This window comes from Bacillus rossius, assembly GCF_032445375.1.
Source record: "Bacillus rossius redtenbacheri isolate Brsri chromosome 4 unlocalized genomic scaffold, Brsri_v3 Brsri_v3_scf4_2, whole genome shotgun sequence".
NCBI lineage: Eukaryota > Metazoa > Arthropoda > Insecta > Phasmatodea > Bacillidae > Bacillus > Bacillus rossius.
Window position 1 is genome coordinate 33,706,395 of NW_026962011.1, and position 20,252 is coordinate 33,726,646.

Sequence of the window (20,252 nt, forward strand, 5' to 3'; positions counted from 1 at the left end):
CGAAACCCTTCAATCAGAATAATTTTAATAATATTGGAAATTACTAACAAAATATAAAAAATATTGAAAAAAAATACTATAAATAATAATTATTTGAGCAAACTGTTTCTATTCACACCGTTTTACGGTAGTTTATAATTCATTGGAATGCCACAAGATAGTTTCCCCTATGAAGTCACTAGTGTTTAATATTGAATTTTTTTTTGGGAAGGGGGCGTTGACTATAACTGTAGCAATTCTGTCAGGATACACTGTGTTGTGGTCTTTAAAAATCTCTTAATGTGTGATGTCTGGTGTAACGTAGTCGTAACTGTGCTACTGCACTTTGATGGTTGGCCTGAAAATAGCTACGTCACGTTAAACATTAAGGAAAAGATACAGTGTTTTGAGAAATATATTTTCACGAAACATTCTTGCGAAATACACGAGTTTCTCATCTTGCCGTTGGGATAAAAAAAAATGAAGCTCATTCTAGTTACTCTGAACGCTGTAGAATTGTAATTTTTCACAAAAGAAGCCGTTAATATACAAAAATATTTTCCTATATATGTTTTTCAGTCGGGACTAGTGTAAGGCAGGTAATGTTAAATTTATATTATCTGCGGGGATGATTTTCAGAATTCTATTCCAAAATTCTATCTTTGGATGAAAAACAAATATGTACTCGAAGAATTGGGTAGTAATTAGGGCAAGTATTTCTCGCGAAAATATTTATAGACTAGCTGTGTTTTAAAACACTATAGCGTCGGCTATGTTTCATGATCGGTTGAATTTCTACTATCAGTACACGAATCACAGCCATTCAGTGCGAAGAAGGCGCGTCCTAAATGGCTCGGCCAAACAAGGCAATTGTGTCTCTTGCAGACGGCCCCCAATCACAGGAAGAAACCATTAGCGTGGGCATCCTTCTCGCACGACATACCTGCCTCTACCGTTAAGACAGTTCCATACTGCGGGGATTAACCCATCACAGACGTGAACCACAAGGGAGTGAGCGCGGGCGTTGTGGGTGTTTCGGCAGCCTCGCTGGGCGGCATCTTCAGCCTGTTCCTGGGCTGCAGCATGATGAGCGCCGTGGAGCTGCTCTACTTCTTCACGCTGCGACTGTACCTGCGCATGCGGCCCTCGTCTCGACTGCGCATGCGCAAGAAGCCCCGCCCCCTGCACGTGTCTGTGATCGGTGCCGGCGAGCCGCAGTTCGCGTCCAGGGGCTACTTCCTGTGACGTCGCCTTCGCCTTCGCCCAACACCGGCGTCTGATACGTGGCAGGGAGGGTTTGCGGCGTATTTACCCGCTCCTGCGTGGATATCCGCCGAAAAATACTTTCTGCTTTTGTAGTCGTCTTCAATTACTATACTTAATATTTGCAGTAGGTTTTGTTTGTATTAGATTATAGTGTACCGCAGGGCCGGCGCGTCCATTTAGGCGAACTAGGCAACCGCCTAGGGCGCCAAGTAGCTGGGGGCGGCGCAGCACGACACATAACAGCTGATATAATATGTTTAACGATTATTGAAACTAGATGAAAATGGATTTTTGTAACAGTTTGGAATGTTTATATTGATATAAGTAATTATTTAAAGTCCACGGTGACCTGTTTATGATTTACAATAAGTAAAAAAGTAAAAAAAAAATAAAACACAGCCTGTTTACTGAGGCAAGGAAAATTTTTTTGGGGTGTCCGGCCCGGGAGGGGGGGGGATTAAGGTTTTTCGCCTAGGGCGCTAATTTCCCTTGCACCGGCCCTGAGTGTACGTGAAATGGCACTTATTAGTCTTTCAATTTTAAACCAGTGGTCTAACACTATAAAGTGGTATAATACATATTTGATTGACCGTGCAAAAAAAGCCTCTCTTTTTATCTTCCCACCCCTTCTGCCTTTTCCAAAATACTGTGAAAAGGGTAATTTTTACTTATCTAATCGCACTTAAAATTCTTAATTTTTTAATTCGTGTATTACACGTAAAATAACACTTTTTTTTTTGGTATGAAAAAAAAACACAAAATCTATCATGGATCTTTGGCAGACGTCACGAAATACCCGCGAAATGAAATCCTACACTTCGCCCTGCTGTAAGAAATAATAAGTATGGAAGAAAGTATCGTTTTGCAGAAACAGGCCCAAGAAATGGTAGAGTTCATCTCGTTTATACAGCAGAGCAAATCTTTATAGTTACATGCTTACTCCCAGCAAGATTCATATTAATTAATTATCAGCATGAGCTCGATATCGAAGTGTTTAGTGATGCACTGAAAACTTGAAATACCACCGTCTTGAGTTGTTTAGGCCCATTTGCACAACAGCGTGACGCAACTCTGTAATAAATTTTTTTTCTTCTTCTTTTTCTTCGGATTGCTTTTGTGATGTATCGAGTGTTTTCTTTGAAATAAAACGCAAGTGAAATAGATCTTATGAATTTGTGTTCTTTCTGTTCAGTAAGATACCCGACTTCATCAAGAATACATACAACTCCGCAACTGCCGAAGCCATGATATTAGGTGAAAATGCTCTGGTTTATGCCGTGTTTCTGTATTTCATAAGCACACTCGTAGTCTTGCTTCAGTATTGGCTCTTGTCTGCGTGAGAAACTGCCGACACATAAGTCGCGATGCAAGTCCATTCACAGAAGATGAACACAGCTGCATTGTTTTTGAAATACTTCCAGGTTCTAAAGTCATAACAATTTTTCAGAAAAAAAATCAAATTCCAGTAGATACTGTGAGTATCAAGTTGAGATTGTGTAAACTATATCGCACCGAGGAAGACATTAAAATACAATCTTTAACCAAAAAAATTCACTCTGACCAGCTTGTCAAATTGAAACCTATATGTTGTCAGATATATATTTCTGAGCAAACAGTAAGGCGCCACGAATTATGTACTAGGAAATGACGTAAGTTATGTGGTAGTTTTTGTTTCATATTACTTAATATTTACAATATTCGTTAAATTGCCACAATACCAATGTTTCCGTCCACAAATTAATTACACTTTCATAAGTCCACTATTCACTCTCCCCACTGGAAGTCGGTTCGACAGTGGGGGTCGTTACCACAACGCCGAAATACCACAACGCCGAACGTACAATAACGCCGAATACCAAATTGACCTCAACGCCGACAGCTAGAAAACTGCTGTGTACCACAACGCCGGAATACAGTAACGCCGAAGAATGTACTACAACCTAACCTAACCTAGGCTAGCCTAACCTAACCTAACCTAAACTTACCTAACCTAACCTTTGTTGCAGTCCTGCAATGACATTTTTCGGCGTTAATGTATTTCGGCGTCGTGGTATTTCGGCGTTGTGGTGCGTCCCCCGACAGTGACTCTCTCTACTGCTCGTCTCCTACCGCGCACCTCGGTCCTTCGCACGACCCACTGGCCCGCGCCGAGTCTCCCTCCTCGATGCTCCGATCCTCGCACACGAAACTCTCTCGTCGCCCGCTATCGCTCGCCGAGGTGTCACTAACCATCTTCACTCCACTGCTCTCACAAGTCGCTCCAAAAATCCGCCGGTATCGCCCCCCGCCTCCTAACCTTAATTAAAACTAATTGTGTTTGGGAGGGGGTCTTGATAGGGAAAGACTCGAAGCCTAATGCAGGAGGGGTAGCATGCATCACGTGATTGGAGGGGATTAGGCCAGCTGAAACTAGATAAGTTGGGCCCAGGTCAAACCCGCATGGATAGAGACCTGAAAAATTCGCGGGTTCATTTCGTGTTATGCTAAAATTCAAATAATTATACCTTAGCGCTGCTTCTGCCATTGGTCCACTGTTAATCTGGAGGACTAAGGACCAATTAGAGACCCTCACTCATTGAAGTATCGAATCACAGGCCACCCAGTCGAGACGACTCACAAGTCAGCAGCCAACGAACAGTTGGTATTTACCCGAGTGTGTAGAGGATATTGGAGTTTATCCTGGAGGTCATTGAACCCGCGAATTTGTCCGGTCTCTATGCATGGACTCCGGGAAAACACTGGGATCTTTCACGCGGGGGTGCGAAAACCATGCATTTAGCGAGCAGGTTGGTTACAGGAAAAAAGAAGGATGGTTCAGGAGGAAGAGTTTGTCGAGGCAGAAAGAGACCATTATGAGCAAGGGGCGGGAACTTGGACATTGCTGTCCGCATTGGTTTTGGGCGGTGGCTGTTTTTTTTTCTTTCGGGGGTGGCTTTATCGTTTTCTCACCGGGCTGTCGGCCAGCCCCTATCCGCAGGTCCACCTCGTTTACACACCTCTCAGCCCCGGAAAGGTCTGGAAGGCCTTCGAAGTGTTGCGAGAGCAGTGGCACCCTAGTTACACCACAACACGTGGACAGGGCTCTGGGAACGTGCCGAGAACTCGAGAGGGACATAAACTAGTGTGTATATATATATCCTGAAAACTCATCCTAGACCGAAGGCCCTACTGGGGTTAAATTATATTCTAGACCTATTATTTGGTCACATATTAGCAATATCAAAATAATTTTAAAAAAATCACCATCCTTAAGTTATTGAAACCTTATATCATCTTTATTCTGCCAAGAACATTTGACTTTCCTATAATTCTATTAAAATTTACTTATTTATTTGGGTGTTGGCTCGGAAATCCCCTGAGGTTCACCCAGGAAGGATTCCTGAAGGGTAGTCCATCCCAGGTGGAGAGCGCGAAATTTCTCGAAACTTGGTTGTTCGGTTTCCACGGGGACCAGGGGAAACTACCGCCCGGCGACCCAGCCCCTAACTACAATTATAGCATGTTTTTTGTTATCTGCCTGGGAGGTGGGGCCTCTTCTGGACCTCCCGCGCGTCGGGCCGACTGGCCTGCCCGTTGCCTCGTCTCTAGTATCCTCGCAACATAAATTTCAAAAATCGGATCTAGCAAACATGTAGTCCACAAAACTTCTGCCACACGTAGTCTATATTTACGTCCAAATTCTTGCACGTGGGTGCGTTAAGTGCAACTCTGGTTTTGTTTAGTAATCAGAGGTTTTATTATGAGTATTTCATACCAAAAGGTTATCAGTTATATCAGTATGCGTTTTACATCTCACTTGGTTTAAGTGCTGATAGACTTAAAATTTAAAAATATTAATTTAACTGCGTTGGCATATGATAACGAGCGCAAAACAGACGATTAACTTGACGAAAATAAAGTGAAAAAAATTCAAATTTACACAAGTTAGTTATAACAATTAAAATAAAACTGAACGAATCTTTCAGAACTTGCCAGAGATGTGTAACATATAACCTAGGTAACGAGAGAAACCATGTGTTCTCATGTCGCAAACACATTTATGATACGAACCTCGGACAAGAAATTTAATGAAGATATCTTTAAAATAATGCCGAGCATGATAAATATACGCAAATTTTGTTATCAACTAAATTTATGGACGCGAATCACAAGTAGTTTCTCCACCCGCCTCTAGAATTCGCTGCCGGAGCAGCTACGTCGACTATCGAATCATTCCATTTGCAGACCAAAATTTTAAACTATTAATTCAACAGTTCCAATAAAAGCGAAAAAAAAAAATAAAACTCTGCTTCCGACCTAATTTTCAACACGGAATTTTATTAAAATACTGCCCTACTTGTGTTAAAATACATTAAATAGATAATACCATAAAATTTACCTTTGGCTTTGTGAACTTTGGTTCGCATCATCCGCCACAGATGGTAGCCCCGTGGCTACACATTTCCGTTCCACGCGACTTCCGTTCCATTCACGAAATCACTCCTACCAAATGCCGTATACCAGAAGCTAAGATGAAGATTTCGAGTTTTGTGCAATGTGGACAGTTCCGCACTGATAAATTTTTTCTGAACGGGTTAGCAAACTGAAAACTAATTTTAAAAATAATGCTTTTTAGAAAGACTAGTAACGTAAGGCAGGCAAAAAATAGTGTTTCATAAAAGTGTTACTCGACATTTTCGAAATGTAGTACGGCTGATTTATTGACATTACTAAGAAGAAGTACTCGGAAAATTTATAAACAAGTATAAGAAATAGACGACTCATGTTTTTAGTATCATAGTTACGATTTTGCATAAAATATGAATATTCTGGAATGATTAAATCTACCGTGAACGGGCTGCAGCTGAGTGCTTTCACACAGGATCATGCCTATCATCGCGGTTCCTACCGACCAGGCGTCGAGAATAATTTATCTCCTTTTCATGGCGACGTTGAAGTAATTGATGGGCGCAGCGCAGAAGCTTTCAACGGCACGGCCCTCGGCGGACGTGGTTCCATCCATCGCCGCCTGTCCGCGCTGCGGTAGCGCCGAGCACTTCCCCTCCCCCCTCCCTCCAGACTGCCAACACTCTCCTCCAGCGGCGACATTGTCGTACGTATTCACACACCGCTTATCGCAAAATTTATTTGCTCTGGAACAGTTTACAGAATATGATAATTTCCCACTCCTCTCATGGCTGGATATTTTTTCCCCCTTCAAAAATTGAGAGTTATAAGCAGGCAACTGACGATCATTCTTTTATTAAGGATCTCGCCTACCTGGGCGCACATACAGCGTGGAGAGGCTTCAAGAAAAACCACGCGATTTTAAAACTGCTCAAGATATCGCGAGTCGGGCCTGTTTACGAAAAGCACTTAAGAATTTGCTGAGGGCGGATAAGTAGTTTTTGAACGGTATTTTCTAGAAGAATTAAAATGGCTGGGAGGACGTTGGTCGCTCAGCGGAAGACGGCTGAGCCGGGCTCAGACCTGCAGAGAGGCGCACGCACTGGCGACCAGCAGTCAGACGGCTCAGCTCAGTGGCTGGTTGTGGCCAGGCTACAGCTATGCTTTAGCGACTGTCAGTGAGTAGGGCGGTGCGATCACAGAGTTCGCGAACAACGGCACCACAGACTCCACATCCGCAGGGATGGGCAAGTGTCTGCAGCAGACAGTGGCGTAGCCAGGATTTGTGTATGGGGGGGGGGGTTAAGAAGCATGGACCCCCCCTTAATAAAGCGGGGGGCCTGGGGTTCACCCCCGGAAGAAAATTGAATTTTAAGGTGTAAAATAGTGCTATTTTAGTAGTTTTCGGTACTTAACTTTAAATATTGTAATGTTAAAAATATTATTAATTTTTTAATAAAAAACTGTTTGAGTGATGAAGTAAGAAATTAATTAAAGATATTTTTATCAATCCAAGTGCCTTGTTTACGTCCACTCAAAATCATAAATCATGCTCGAAGCTCGACGATACAAAAAAAAAAAAAAGGAATAAAAAGGGTTGGGTTTCGGCAGAACTGATCTATTCCTGGAAACAATTAGCTTTAGCTTGAAGAGTTACATGACACCATGTCGTTGTCTCAATTCTATACACACACAGCGATCATTACACTTTTGGAAGCCTAGTCAACGCCGGTGATAGCAGTAAGACACCCAGACTTTCAGCTAACCTGCTTTCAGTTAAGAAAAAATAATTGTGGCCAGGGGAGGGGGGGGGGGGGGTGGTTAGAACCCCTAACCCCCCCCCCCCCCCGGCTACGCCCCTGGCAACAGAAGCAACGCGTTCTCGCGGCAGTAATAGGAACATCTGAAGCTGGCAGAAGGTGGCGGCAAGCAGCTAGTTGTCGGCGCGCTAGGACGACCCCGAACCTTCGAGCTCGCCGCCTGCTTCCCGCGGAGCCCGCGGACGGCGTGGCGCTGCGATCGCGCGTTCTCTCAGCCAGTGGAGCGGCGCCTTTCGCGCGGGAAGTTCGAATTCGCGCTCTGCTGTTCGCGCCTGTAACTTTCCAGGGTTGCGATTCTAGTCATATTTTCCTTCACAGATGTTGTTTATGTTAGCGTTCCCTAACAATCATTAAAATTTTTAACCCTTAAATTCGTCAACATCTTGTAGATAGAGAACGAAAGAAATTCGGGCACTAAATTCGCAGTAGGCAAAAATTCAAACAGTATTATCTTTGGCCTGCTTCTGTGATCGGCCCACAGTTTATGCGAAGGACGCTAAGCCAACGAGAAACCCTCTTCAATATAAGTATCGAATCACTGGCTGCCCATGTTTTAAATCTCTCAAATGAACAATCAATGAGCGAGGAATATTTTTCCAAGGGTGCACAGGTCTGTGGAGTCTAGCCTAGAAGTAATTACAACCGCGATCTTATCTAGACTCTTATACTCGTTATAGATGATCAGCGCTATGGACCGAAGTTTAAGGAAAAAACCTCGCGATTTCAAAACTTCTGAACATATCCGAGTGGGGGTCTGATTGCCGATAAGTATTTTTGTTTCCGGAAAAAGTTTTTAACTGTATTTTTAGAAGAGTTATAAAGGCTGAAAGGAGTGTTTGTTCAGAGAAATTTTAGGCCTAAAACAACCGGTACAGATTCTTGACAGAACGTCAGGGTATTGCATCATACATACCTTTATCTTCATTTATCCGGTATATAACGTTACGGTCACAATTCAAATTTCATAGTTGTCCCATGCACGACGAGAAAACTGCGCTTACATCCTGCCTAACATAGATACACTACTGACTAGGCGGACTCCGTAGTTCTACGTATACCCGGGGAGATGTTACCCACCCTTGTGAGACGTTCCAACGTAGTAACCCGTGATTCGATACAGTTTTGGTCTTTTTTTTCTCATAGGCCCAGAGTCCTCCACATGAGTTTTGAGCCAATATCAGGATATTGCGCTATCGTCTTTTTTTTTTTTTTTTTTTTCGAACCTTGATTTCTGCAAGACTGTGTTTAAACTGTATAATAAATATTAACTGGAAGAACCAGGTAATGTACTTTGGGCGCATTGTCCCGGTGTGTAATGTGTAGAGACCTGCAAAATTCGCGGTTTCGATGGCCTTCAGGACAGACTGCACATACCCCTGTACACTCGGGCAAACAACGCTAAGTTCATTGGCTGCCGACTTGTAAGTCTGTGATTCGATCCTTCTTTGGTTGAGGGTTTATAACTGGTTGAGATTCGTCCAGATGAACAGTAAGCCAATAGCAAAATTATATAGGAGGTATATGTGTTTGAATTTAGCCTATCACCGAATGAATCCGCAGGTCTCTAGTAACGTGTAGCGCTCGCACGACAGTTGCGACTCGGCGCGCACGACAGGACGGCCGGTAAGTACGGCGCCGGTACCGGAACTCCCGTACAGACTCCACTCTGGTCCGCGGCGCGATGCGCGCGCCAGTCGCAGCCCAGCCCTCGAGCAGGCATGGAGTAGCGGGGGCGGTCTGCCGCGGTGCGGGGGTGTCAGCTCTTCTTCTCTCGCCCCTCTCTTCCTCTCTCTCTCTCGCCGTCTCTCCCTGCTCCCCCTCGTTCGCTGCTCTGCTGGACGCCATGTGCGCCGCCGGGTCTCGCCGAGACAACACGTCTGCCCTGCGGCCCCGCTCCGCCATGTAAGCCAGTCTGCCGGCGGCCCTGTAGCCTAGTCGTTGCCACCGACAGCAGGGGCGCAACAACTAAATTTCCAAATTACCTTTTTATAAAGAATCACCGATCCCCCCCACATTGAAGCTTGGGGTCCGGGGGTCCACCCCCCGGGAAAATTTGTATTTCAAGGTGGAAAATGGTGCTATTTAAGCAGTTTTATCATCTAAAAAATTGATTACACAGCACTTTCTTTGCCCCCGTTTGCCCCCACTTCAAGGTTTCATAAGGGGGGGTGGGGGCAAAATACCCTTGTCCCCCCCTGTTGTTGCGCTCCTGACCGACAGGTACATAGCCTCGCATGCTGGTGCTGTTGGCTCGTGGTTCATCTGGAGGACTCTGGGCCGAGAAGAGACCCCTCAGTCGCAGAAGTATCGAACCACGGGCCTAGCTCAGACTTCTTGCAAGTCTGCCGCCGATGGGCAACTAACTCACGCATGCAGAGAAACCTCGGAGTCTAACTTTAGAGATAAATCGAAATCGCGAAAATTTTTTTCCGGGCCCTAAGTCATTGATGGTCAGGAACGGATATAGGCTTGCCTTTGCAGATGTGATATCACCGCCATCACACCTTTCCCCCCTTTTTTTAATCTTTTCTCAGTAGTAATAAATGTATTTCGCATCCATGTACCTACATTTTGTGCAAAATTATAAATTCCTTTTTTTTCCCCCATAGTCCGTGTTGGAAGTGTACGTTTTATTCCAAGTACTTCATTTATAGAGATAATACAGTATTCAAGGTTCAATGACTACACAAAAGATTTAAAAAAAAGTATTTAAATAGTTTTACATTTTAAAACTACAATAGGTACTGGAAATAATTTGACTAAATACAGAAACTAAGCTTACTTGTAAAGTATAATTACCTTAATCCTTTACATATTAAAAGTCCAATAAAAAGAGGTATGTTAAGAATATGTAAGTACAAATTCAATTTAGATAATGAGAACATATTCACAAACAGTTTTCAGTCACTTAGAAGATACTGATAATTCGCCTTATATTTTACAATTTGGTAGTCAACAAACATTGTCGGCCCACCCCGTATCGCTCTAAACCAGCCGCTAGGGGATGGGCCCTCCCCCCAATCCTTCTCCCATGGGTGATCGGTCGACTGTTTGACAAGCTTCAATGCATATTGTCCGCATTAAGGCCCGACACCATCCACATGGTATTAACACAGGGATAGTCATAGCCATAACAATACTAGCACAGCGGCTTGCCGAAAGAAAGCACCAATTCAACCCCATTCTTTTTATTTTAATTATTTATTTTAATTTCTGATTGTTTAGCCTTTAAAAAAATTAAAGCTGGTGGTGTTGGTAGCGTGTAAGGAAATAAAAATTAGTATCGACGGAATAAAATATATTATGGCACAGGATTCCCAAAATTAAACGGGGCAATAAATTTTTCCTCCTTGCGTAAATTGGTCAGTGATGGTTACAGCTTAACTGCGTTGTGCGAACATAACAAACAAAAATAATAATATTCGGCTCAACCTAGTCAACACACGAATTTGATTATTCATAAGTTCTCAAATTATGACATAGTAGGACGTTCAAGGTCCTTGATTGGCCGAAAACATATCATGGTTTTAGCAATAACATAGTTTTAAGGGGTGTTAGCCTCGCCATCTTGGATTTTTCCATGATTTTGCAACAAAATTAATTTCGAAACATTTATCCCAATTTTCGGCATGTCAAGACAAAAGTCATATCTCCCAGACCTTCCATACTTTGTTGCGGCCACATATTCACTAACAGGCTCTAGTCAGTAAGAGCGCCGCGAGAAAATAACTAATTATTTCACGCATGCGACTGCAACTGTCATTACAATCACACCATCTCACAGTTAGTGACTTCAAAAAGTAGCCAGAGCTAAGTTCTATGCCACGTCAAAATATATATATATATATATATATATATATATATATATATAGCTGGGAAGATTTATTGCAGGCGCTATCAAAATATTTTAAATTTCCGTGCAAGTATGTGACCAACCGTTTACAGCGAACATTGAACGGAATTACATTATTTATGACGCCAAAATCTAACACACACGAACTGATCAAAAAATTTGTCAGCCAGAAAAATTGCAACTGCCCACACGAAGCTTACTGGCTGAGTGTGTAACTGAGTTCGGAACCGTAACCGATTTTCAGAACCGGGAATTAGTGTTAGGTGATTTCCTTTTTATTAATCGTGCATCAGTCGGTGATTGAAGTAGTAATAGTTAGTTTTGAACGATTAAACAAGTTTTAGTGACCAAAAGTAAAAACATATAAATCATTTGTGTTACAATTTTTTTCATTGGAAAAAATTAGTATAAACGTTTTGAATTTTAATCTTTAACTCTGAAAAAAAATCGTTTTAACGCATTAAAAAAATCACAAAAATTATTAACTTAGAATAACATTTCTTCTTTCCATAAGAAACTTAAAGGAAAAAAAATAGTTATAGTTATTTGGAGAACATTAGCGCAACAACCGGTGCTGGCGCACACAGCAGTCCGAACACATACTGCATCGTAACACTCGCCTCGCCAGAGGAGAGTACTAAAAGAAAGTAACCTTAGCGCGCAATAAAAACGAAATTCCACGCTGTCGCTGTCGAGTCCCGACAGTACCAAAAAGAACAAAGAACCGGTGAATCGATTTTAGATTATAGGTTTTTTTTTACTGTAGTTTCGGGACCGGGATCTCCCGGTTCCGAGCCCTAGCGAGTTGTTTGGTGAGGGGGGGGGGGGATGCACCACAACGCCGAACGTACAATAACGCCGAATGTCAAAATTGACCACAACGCCGACAACTAGAAAACTGCTGTGTACCACAACGCCGAATTACCACAAAATGGCGAAATACATTAACGCCGAAAAATGTCATATTGCAGGACTGCCACAAAGGTTACGTTAGGTAAGGTTAGCACACAAATTCATCCAGTTGTTTTTCATTTTGCTCCTGTGGCCCCCCTTCCCCGCAAAATCATTTTTCGGCGTTGTGAACACAGCAGTTTTCTAGCAGTCGGCGTTGTGGTCAATTTTGACATTCGGCGTTATTGTACGTTCGGCGTTGTGGTATTTCGGCGTTGTGGTAACGACCCGAGTTGCGGGAGCTGTGGTCCTCGGACGGCGGCGGCGGGCGGGTGGTGTCCCCAGGGTCGCCGGTGGCCCGTGACCCGGAGGAGCCATGCAGGCGTGGCCGCGGCTGCTGACGGCCGTGCTGGGGCTGCTGTGCGGCGCGCGGGCTCACCTCAACCTCTTCGTCAGCCAGGCCGAGGTCATGAAGCTGCTGGGTGAGTACAATCCCCCACCACATCCCTCGGGCTGTCTGTGCCCGCGCTATGTGGCTGCTGCACTGGGTACAGGCAAACCGTCCCAGTGCAGAGGCATGCGTGAGCGCCCACGCGGCTTCAGAAGTAGTGTTTTTAAATAACCACCGTCGTGCAACATCTCATGCGTGGACGCAAGAGGAATAGGAATATTCAATCATTCGACAAAGCTTTATTCTGGCTGCTGGCACGGGCGGTGAACAGAATGGATAAGTTGTTTTTGGTCGAGGCAAGAGAATGGTGAACACCATTCCAACATGGCACATAGAACATCTGAGGCCAACATCCAGATGTCCAGCAAGTCACCAGCTGTCATCTGGATGAAAATAAGAAAAGTTAGTGCTCCTGGTATACCCTAACGGGTTCAGACCTAGGAGGTGGAGGTGGTGAGGCCTGGCCGGGCTTCGGCCCGAAACAACTTGTCTGTGAGCAAGGTCTCCTCAACCTCTCGACCTAGCCGTGCGCTCTCCAGTAACATGCCGCGATTGGAAACGGCGAATCTATTTCCCGGTTCTTGGAACCCATGTTTGACACTGGTAACAGTGTCTGGCACGTAAAAGACCCATCTTTCTCCTAACCAGGATCACACCCTAACAGGATCATATGCCTAGGGGAGTATTGATGAATAGTATGTGTGGTGTGAACTTAATGTACATGTCTGCGAGCAAGCCTGCATGTCGAGCAACGATGGACCTAGACAGGTATCACGGACGACACAATGAAGAATTCCACATAGCGCAGACGAACACAGCGGGCTAAGAACGACGACGAGACAGTTTCAGCAACTAAAAAACCCGGACCAACGCAGAGAATATACGAACACAGCGGCGGAGATGAACAGATATCGTGGACGAAACACGACGACGACAGAACAGACGAACACAGCAGGTTTCCTGCGGCAAAACAGTTGCGACATCTCGGGAACAGGCATCTGTTCCGATCACCGGGCGCAAACGGACCGATATCGGACATTGGATTCAGAGGGGTTTATAATATGTTCGACCTCCTTACCTAGCACAGCGATTGGCAAACAAGGGCTCGTTTTTTTTCTTGGATATATATTTCTTAATTTGTTTTTTTTGAATTTTTCCCATGACAAACAGTGCAAAACTGCAATGGCATATGTCCCTAAAATTGTATTAAATAAAAATCCTCCATTGCATGAATAATTTAAAGAACGCACCAACACGTAGTTGTAATCATTTCAAGACAAAAACGCACTTTTATAAGCACAATCCTTGGAAACTCAGTTGCCAAACATATCACTTGTAAATTTGCAAGACAGATTTTTATTTGAAATTTTACAAATCTCTGCCATGCAGTTATACAAGTGTGATATAGTTGGCAACTGAGTTTCCAAGGATTGTCCTCGTAAAAAGTGCAAACTGTTTTTACAGTGTAGCCTGGCACTTGCCTCGGGGGCCAATAGCTGTGATGTCAGACAGCTGCAGATGCAGGGTCCGGTGTCTTAAATCAATTTTCTTACATAATTAGCTTTGGCTCATTATTTGTAAAAAAAAATCCATAACATAACTAAGTTATTAATAAATTTTAAAAAAACTTGTAACTCAATTTTTGCGTTATCCCTAGCATGAACTGAGAACACGCAATCGTGTCTTATACGGTTTTAAGTTAATCGTTTGTGAGTAGACTTTGACACGTAGTACGTTTTTTTTTTACATCATCCATAAATCAATAAAATTTTGGTTTTAGCAAAACCCTCAATAACTTATGTTTATAGGATTGTGTGCAAACCAATTTTTTTTATGGATTTATGAATGATAAACAACAAATTAAGTAGTGCACGACAAAGGCTACAAAAATTAAAATAAAACTGTATATAACACTATTAAATGCTCTTAGTTCATGCTAGGGTTGACAGAAAAATTGGATTTAAGTTTCTAGAAGCCATTTAAATAAATACTTATTAATTATTAATAGTAATTTTATGCATTTATTTAAAATTAAAAAGCAAAATTCACAAAATTATGGAAGCAAAATTATTTAGGTGACCTACTACCCCCTCATGCAGATGTTGCAGGTTTGTTGAAAGAATAATGTAGTAACAATGTTTTCTTATACTGCTTGTTGACTTCTTGATGTTTCTGCAGAATTATTGAGTTGGTATTTAACGAGACGAGACTTATAAATATAAATGTTCCAGTGAATAGGTGCATCAGTTCCAGTGACCTCCCAGCCGCGGTGCTCTTGAAGTCCGCCTCCAGGCTAAACTTCGCTCACCTGTTTATAGTCACGTTCATTGGCTGCTGCAGCAGTTCGCTTTCTCTCAGGGTCACGCGTCACCAAACCAACATCAACAAACTGACTTAACACGGAAAAAAATGGCAGTTTCACTTTATTACTAGTATGGACCCGAAAAATTCGCGAATACATCTGGTGTCAGTCTGAAATTCTTAGTCATGTATATTCCTGTTTAGTTTCACCGTTGGGGCCCATCTGTTTGACATCAGCTGATTTAGGCTTTTTTCTCTGTGAATTTATTTTATAATTTTTATTTCTTTCTAGTTAATGTGCGGCATGCGTTGCAATGCCTCAATATTTTTATTTTTTTGTAATTTGTTTGCTTGATGAATTTCACTATCTCGCCTGTTGAAACTCCCGCGGAGACCGGCGTCACTACTTTTATATCCATTGACCTTCTTTCTGAAACTGGCTGGAGTGGCTGTGACATGTCGCGTCATCCTGAGCCGACCCGACGCTCGAAGCATCCAGAACAGCGACGATTATTCACGCCACTCCACGCGGCAGCCTCTGTAAGTCCGCGGAATTTTCAGACCACTCAGGGCCGAGGAAGTAGGGCGCAGGGGAAGGGGGTGATAAGGCCGGGCCGCCCTAATCCCAAAAGGTATGCTAACGTGACGTCACTAGTCGTGTGAGGTCACCAGCCGCCCGGGAGCCACGGCTCGGCGGACTGACCAGAAGGTATCTGGCTCGCACTGCGGCCTTAGTTCCAGCACGCTTTGTAACAATACCTATATATATGTATGTATATATATATATATGTATATATATATATATATATATATATATATATATATATATATATATATATATATCACTTTATGTATGCCGTATTTGGCCTAACCATTGAGGACACGTTTTCTTCCGCACTGAATGGCTGTAATTCGTGTGCTGATTAGTTGGTATGTAACTGAAAGAAGAAAAAAAAACACAACCATTTATATGACACAGGCGATGCTAAGTGTTTTTAACTTAAAGCTGGTCTCGAAATTCTTTCGCGAACAATACATACTTTTATTATTACATTAACAAAATTACCTGCGCCCGTATCTTTCCTTCAAAACCTGGTTTTCTGCCTTTTGCAGTCCTCAGATTGTGTCAGGACCACAGTACCAGAACATAATTTCTTTAAATATGAGGGTGAGGGATCATGCTCAGAAACTAATGCTGTCCTTATTTTTTTCCTGGGAAAATATAATATTTACTATGGAACACATCTCTGCTGGGACACTGCAGCTGCGATCTCCCCTCAGACGAGCTGTCTTCAGATCGCGACTCCTAGCCACACATTTGTACAGAGAGAGTTATCTAAGAGGCAGCCCCCCCGCCCCCCCCCCCCACGTTTCCCTTATATTCTTTACATCCATACCACTTACCAACTTTGTTTCCGTGGCTGCGGGGGTTGAAGAAGGCGCCAGGGAGAACCCCGAAATTTCACTTAACGTGGGGGTGCCTCGTTTGCAGAGTTCAAGGATCCATGCTCACCAAGTATATCAGCCAAGTTTTGGTGGTTGTGGGGAGGGGGGGGGGGGAGAGGATATGCTCGTGAAAAGCGGGATGATGATTAGCATAAAATATGCGTCGCGGCATTCCTCGAGTGTTGCACCGGAAGGGCGAGGGAGACGGAGGCGTGTCTCTCCGGCGCTGAGGGTTCCCGGAGAAGAATCACGAGCTTAGAAGTTCTCAGGCGGAATTAACTGCTTCCCCCTCTCTTCCCGCGGGAGTTCCTCCAGTAAAACTTGCACGTAGCCCACCGCTACAAGAGTGCTTCCAGCAGACACATCATCCCCCCCCCCCCAGCGCATGTTTTGAATTTGTTTCACGCACAGGTTATCTCGTCCTTGCTCCTTCTCCAACCCAGTTTCAATCTCACGAGCTTGTTGCTAACACCAGTAACTACCAGATGTAATGATTTGTGAACGCTCTAAAATCCGTGCACGAATTCTACTTCCAGTCCATTAGACACCCGAAAAACTGGTCCTGGTCCTTTCAAATCTTAATTCATATTTCTGTAACTTGGAGGTAGACAACATTTCGAGGTGTGATCAAATAATACTGCGAACAATTTTATTAGGAACAAAGAAATGTGCTTACATCAAATTTGAACTAATCCACTTAAAAATTCTCTCTTTGGCTATAGCGATGCGCACAAATCCCAATGTTGATTCCATTACTGGAAGCATTTCTGGATGTGGACAGACAGGAAGGTTTTGTTGGGCCAGACACACGCGGATCAGAAAGGGGGGTGTGGTATGGCGCGTTGTGGTGATGAAGGAGGAAGCCATTGAGCTATTATTCTAGTCTCGGTTGGGCAGACAAAACTTAATGTAAACGTTTTGTTCAAAATCCATGATGAGAATAATGAAATTTTGTGTATTCACTAAGTCGCAAGTTAAAATGCAAACCTTCACTCTCGCACTGTGTTCATGATTGGACCGCAGTTACTTGGACACGCCCCTCTATGACCGTGAGCCAGCGATGCCCAGCTGGGAGGGAAGTAAGCGATTCAGGTAGTGCCAGCCAACAAGGATAAGAACGTTCTCGCTAAGAAATCAACCGATGAGAAGAGACCTGAAAAATTCGCGGGTTCATTTCGTGTTTTGCTAAAATTAAAATAATTATACCTTAGTGCTGCTTCTGTCATTGGTTCACTGTTAATCTGGAGGACTAAGGGCCAATTAGAGACCCTCACTCACAGAAGTGTCGAATCACAGACCACCCAGTCGAGACGACTCACAAGTCAGCAGCCAATGAACAGTTGGCATTTGCTCAAGTGTGTAGAGGATATTGGAGTCTATCCTGGAGGTCATTGAACCCGCGAATTTTTCCGGTCTCTACCGATAGGAAAGCAAAGATGGATTGAGCACACCGATGACTGTGAATTCAACCCTGAGGCCAGACGGATCCGCGAAATTTCCGGGTCTCTTATCAATAACGCGCGACAGACACGACCTCACTCTTCCAGCTCTGGAAGCCGATTGACAAGTCACAACTTGTTCAAACTTGGCACTGACTATCTCAAACTGATCGGGCTATCGGGCTTATTCAAATACATGTAGTGTCATAAATTGCTTCTATAAAGATATATTCATCATATTTTTTTTATCACATCTCGTATGTCCATTTTACTATGAAATTTAGTCAATGTCCATTATTTACATTTTTCGCCCCATGTATGGGTACAGAGCACTCATACCATTATGTCAAGATTGCAATTTTGATATACAAATACCTACAACACTATTACTAAATTTAAAAAAAATATGAAAATATTAAACTATTATATTTAAATAGTATATTTATAAAGAACTTAAAAAATAACGTAATGGATTTTCATGAAGCAATATCTGCTACTAGCGAAGTAAACTGAAAAAAGTAGAAAAAAAAATCAAAAACTTGCTCTCCTGAAAAAGTACAATTTTGTTTCATGGTGTCCTACGCTTCCGGGGTATATAATTGCGGCGATGGTGATGATAAAGATGATGATGTTGTTAGCGATGATGATGATGATGACAATTAGGTATTCGTGCTGGAGACTGGTCTGTTCCCCAGCCACCTCCAATTTCCTAAATATAATAAACACTAATAAAAAAACTGCACGATATATAAACAAAATCCACAAGGGCGTCCCGCCAGGAATATTCAAGGATGTCGAGAAAGGGGTGTACAAGTGTGTCCAGGCGGAGGTGTACACGTATGTCCAGGCAGGGGTGAACCAGGATGTCTAGGCAGGGGTGTACAAGTGTGTCCAGGCGGAAGTGTACACGTATGTCCAGGCGGAGGTGTACACGTATGTCCAGGCAGGGGTGTACAAGTGTGTCCTTTCAGGGGTGTACGAGTGTGTCTAGACATGGCTGTACAAGTGTGTCCAGGCAGAGGTGTACAAGTGTGTCCAGGCAGGGGTGTACAAGTGTGTCCAGGCAGAGGTAAACTAGGATGTCTAGGCAGGGGTGTACACGTATGTCCAGGCAGGGGTGTACACGTATGTCCCGGCAGGGGTGTACAAGTGTGTCCAGGCAGGGGTGTACAAGTGTGTCCAGGCAGAGGTGTACAAGTGTGTCCAGGCAGGGTTGTACGAGTGTAGCAAGGAAGGGGTGTCCAGGCCTGGATCTCGCCCGCGACACGCCGCTGTCGATATCGCCGGCCGGCGCCGATGTTCAAAGACGGCGGATCGATGCGATGCCTGGAGGAGGGGTCGGGGAGGAGGGGAGACACGACCGTTATTGACAGTCGGCTGTCAGAGATCGCGTGACGGAGTGTCTGTCTCTCTGGCTGTTCTCCAGACAAGCCGGAGACCTGGAGACCGCTCTGGCACGAACACAGCGATCCTTTTCTGAAGCAGGACCTTAACAGAGACAACCGCGTCATTCCATTTCCTTGCACAACTTACGTTAATACTGATTGTTTTACTTTGAGTTTTTATATATATATATATTTAGTAAGTTTGAATTTTAAGTTACTTAACACATTGTGTATTTATAACTTTCATTTCCAGTGGCAGTTTCTGGTAAGGTAGTCGCGTTAAATAGAGCCACATTTATTTCGCGATTACGTTTTATTCTAGGCAGAACTTGCCTATTGCTCATTGATTATTGGCGTGTCAAGAAAGCTGTTTGCAATCTTCGACGTGAATCAGATGTACGTATATGCGATTCAAGTTTAGTTTGCTACCCAATCAATCCGCCATATATTGCGGCACTACACATAACATTTTTCCTGAAGGGAAAGCTGGGTTCCACACACGTTAGTAAACACACGCAACCACTTTGCCTTTGTCTGACAGACGCTGCCCCGGTATTGAATCTGCGCGACTCAAAGCTGAGCTGCCTGCGATTCAAGGCTTTATGTCATTTCACGTTAATTTTTAATTTTGCCGCCAGGTAGCGCGCTAAAGTTTTGTACTGAGCACACCGACTACTTGTTCAGGATCTGCTAAGGCGGTTGCCAGTTGCTTCACTTCAACTGAGCAGAACATTGCAGGAAATAAAAGGGCTTTATCTTAAAACAGCAGAGCAGATGCTTCTTGACACAGTAAATACTTTGAAGGCGAGGCGCGCAAAATGAAGGCAAGAATTTCTGCGCATCTTTATAGAAGCTAGCGATCTTGCTGGATAACTTGGGGCAGAAATGCAAATTCGTCGGATTGCTAAAAAAACAGGTTCACAGATGTAAAATATCAGTTGCTGACCCAATTATATTCCGGTAATCAGTCTACGTTCCATTAGTCGATCATTTATTTCAAGATGTTGAAGAAATTCTTTATAATTAAATACTTAC

General features: G+C 43.4%; 1 protein-coding gene across 1 annotated transcript in view; it reads left to right on the forward strand.

Moving 5' to 3' along the window:
- The first annotated feature begins 9,236 nt into the window (after positions 1–9,236).
- Positions 9,237–20,252, forward strand: part of LOC134541865 (tyrosine-protein kinase Drl-like) — a 70,805-nt gene continuing 59,789 nt past the window's right edge. The window contains exons 1-2 of the mRNA XM_063385565.1: positions 9,237–9,353; positions 12,541–12,677. Of these exons, the coding sequence (XP_063241635.1) occupies positions 12,572–12,677 (106 nt within the window). The 5' untranslated portion in view covers positions 9,237–9,353; positions 12,541–12,571. The remainder of the gene's footprint in view (positions 9,354–12,540; positions 12,678–20,252) is intronic.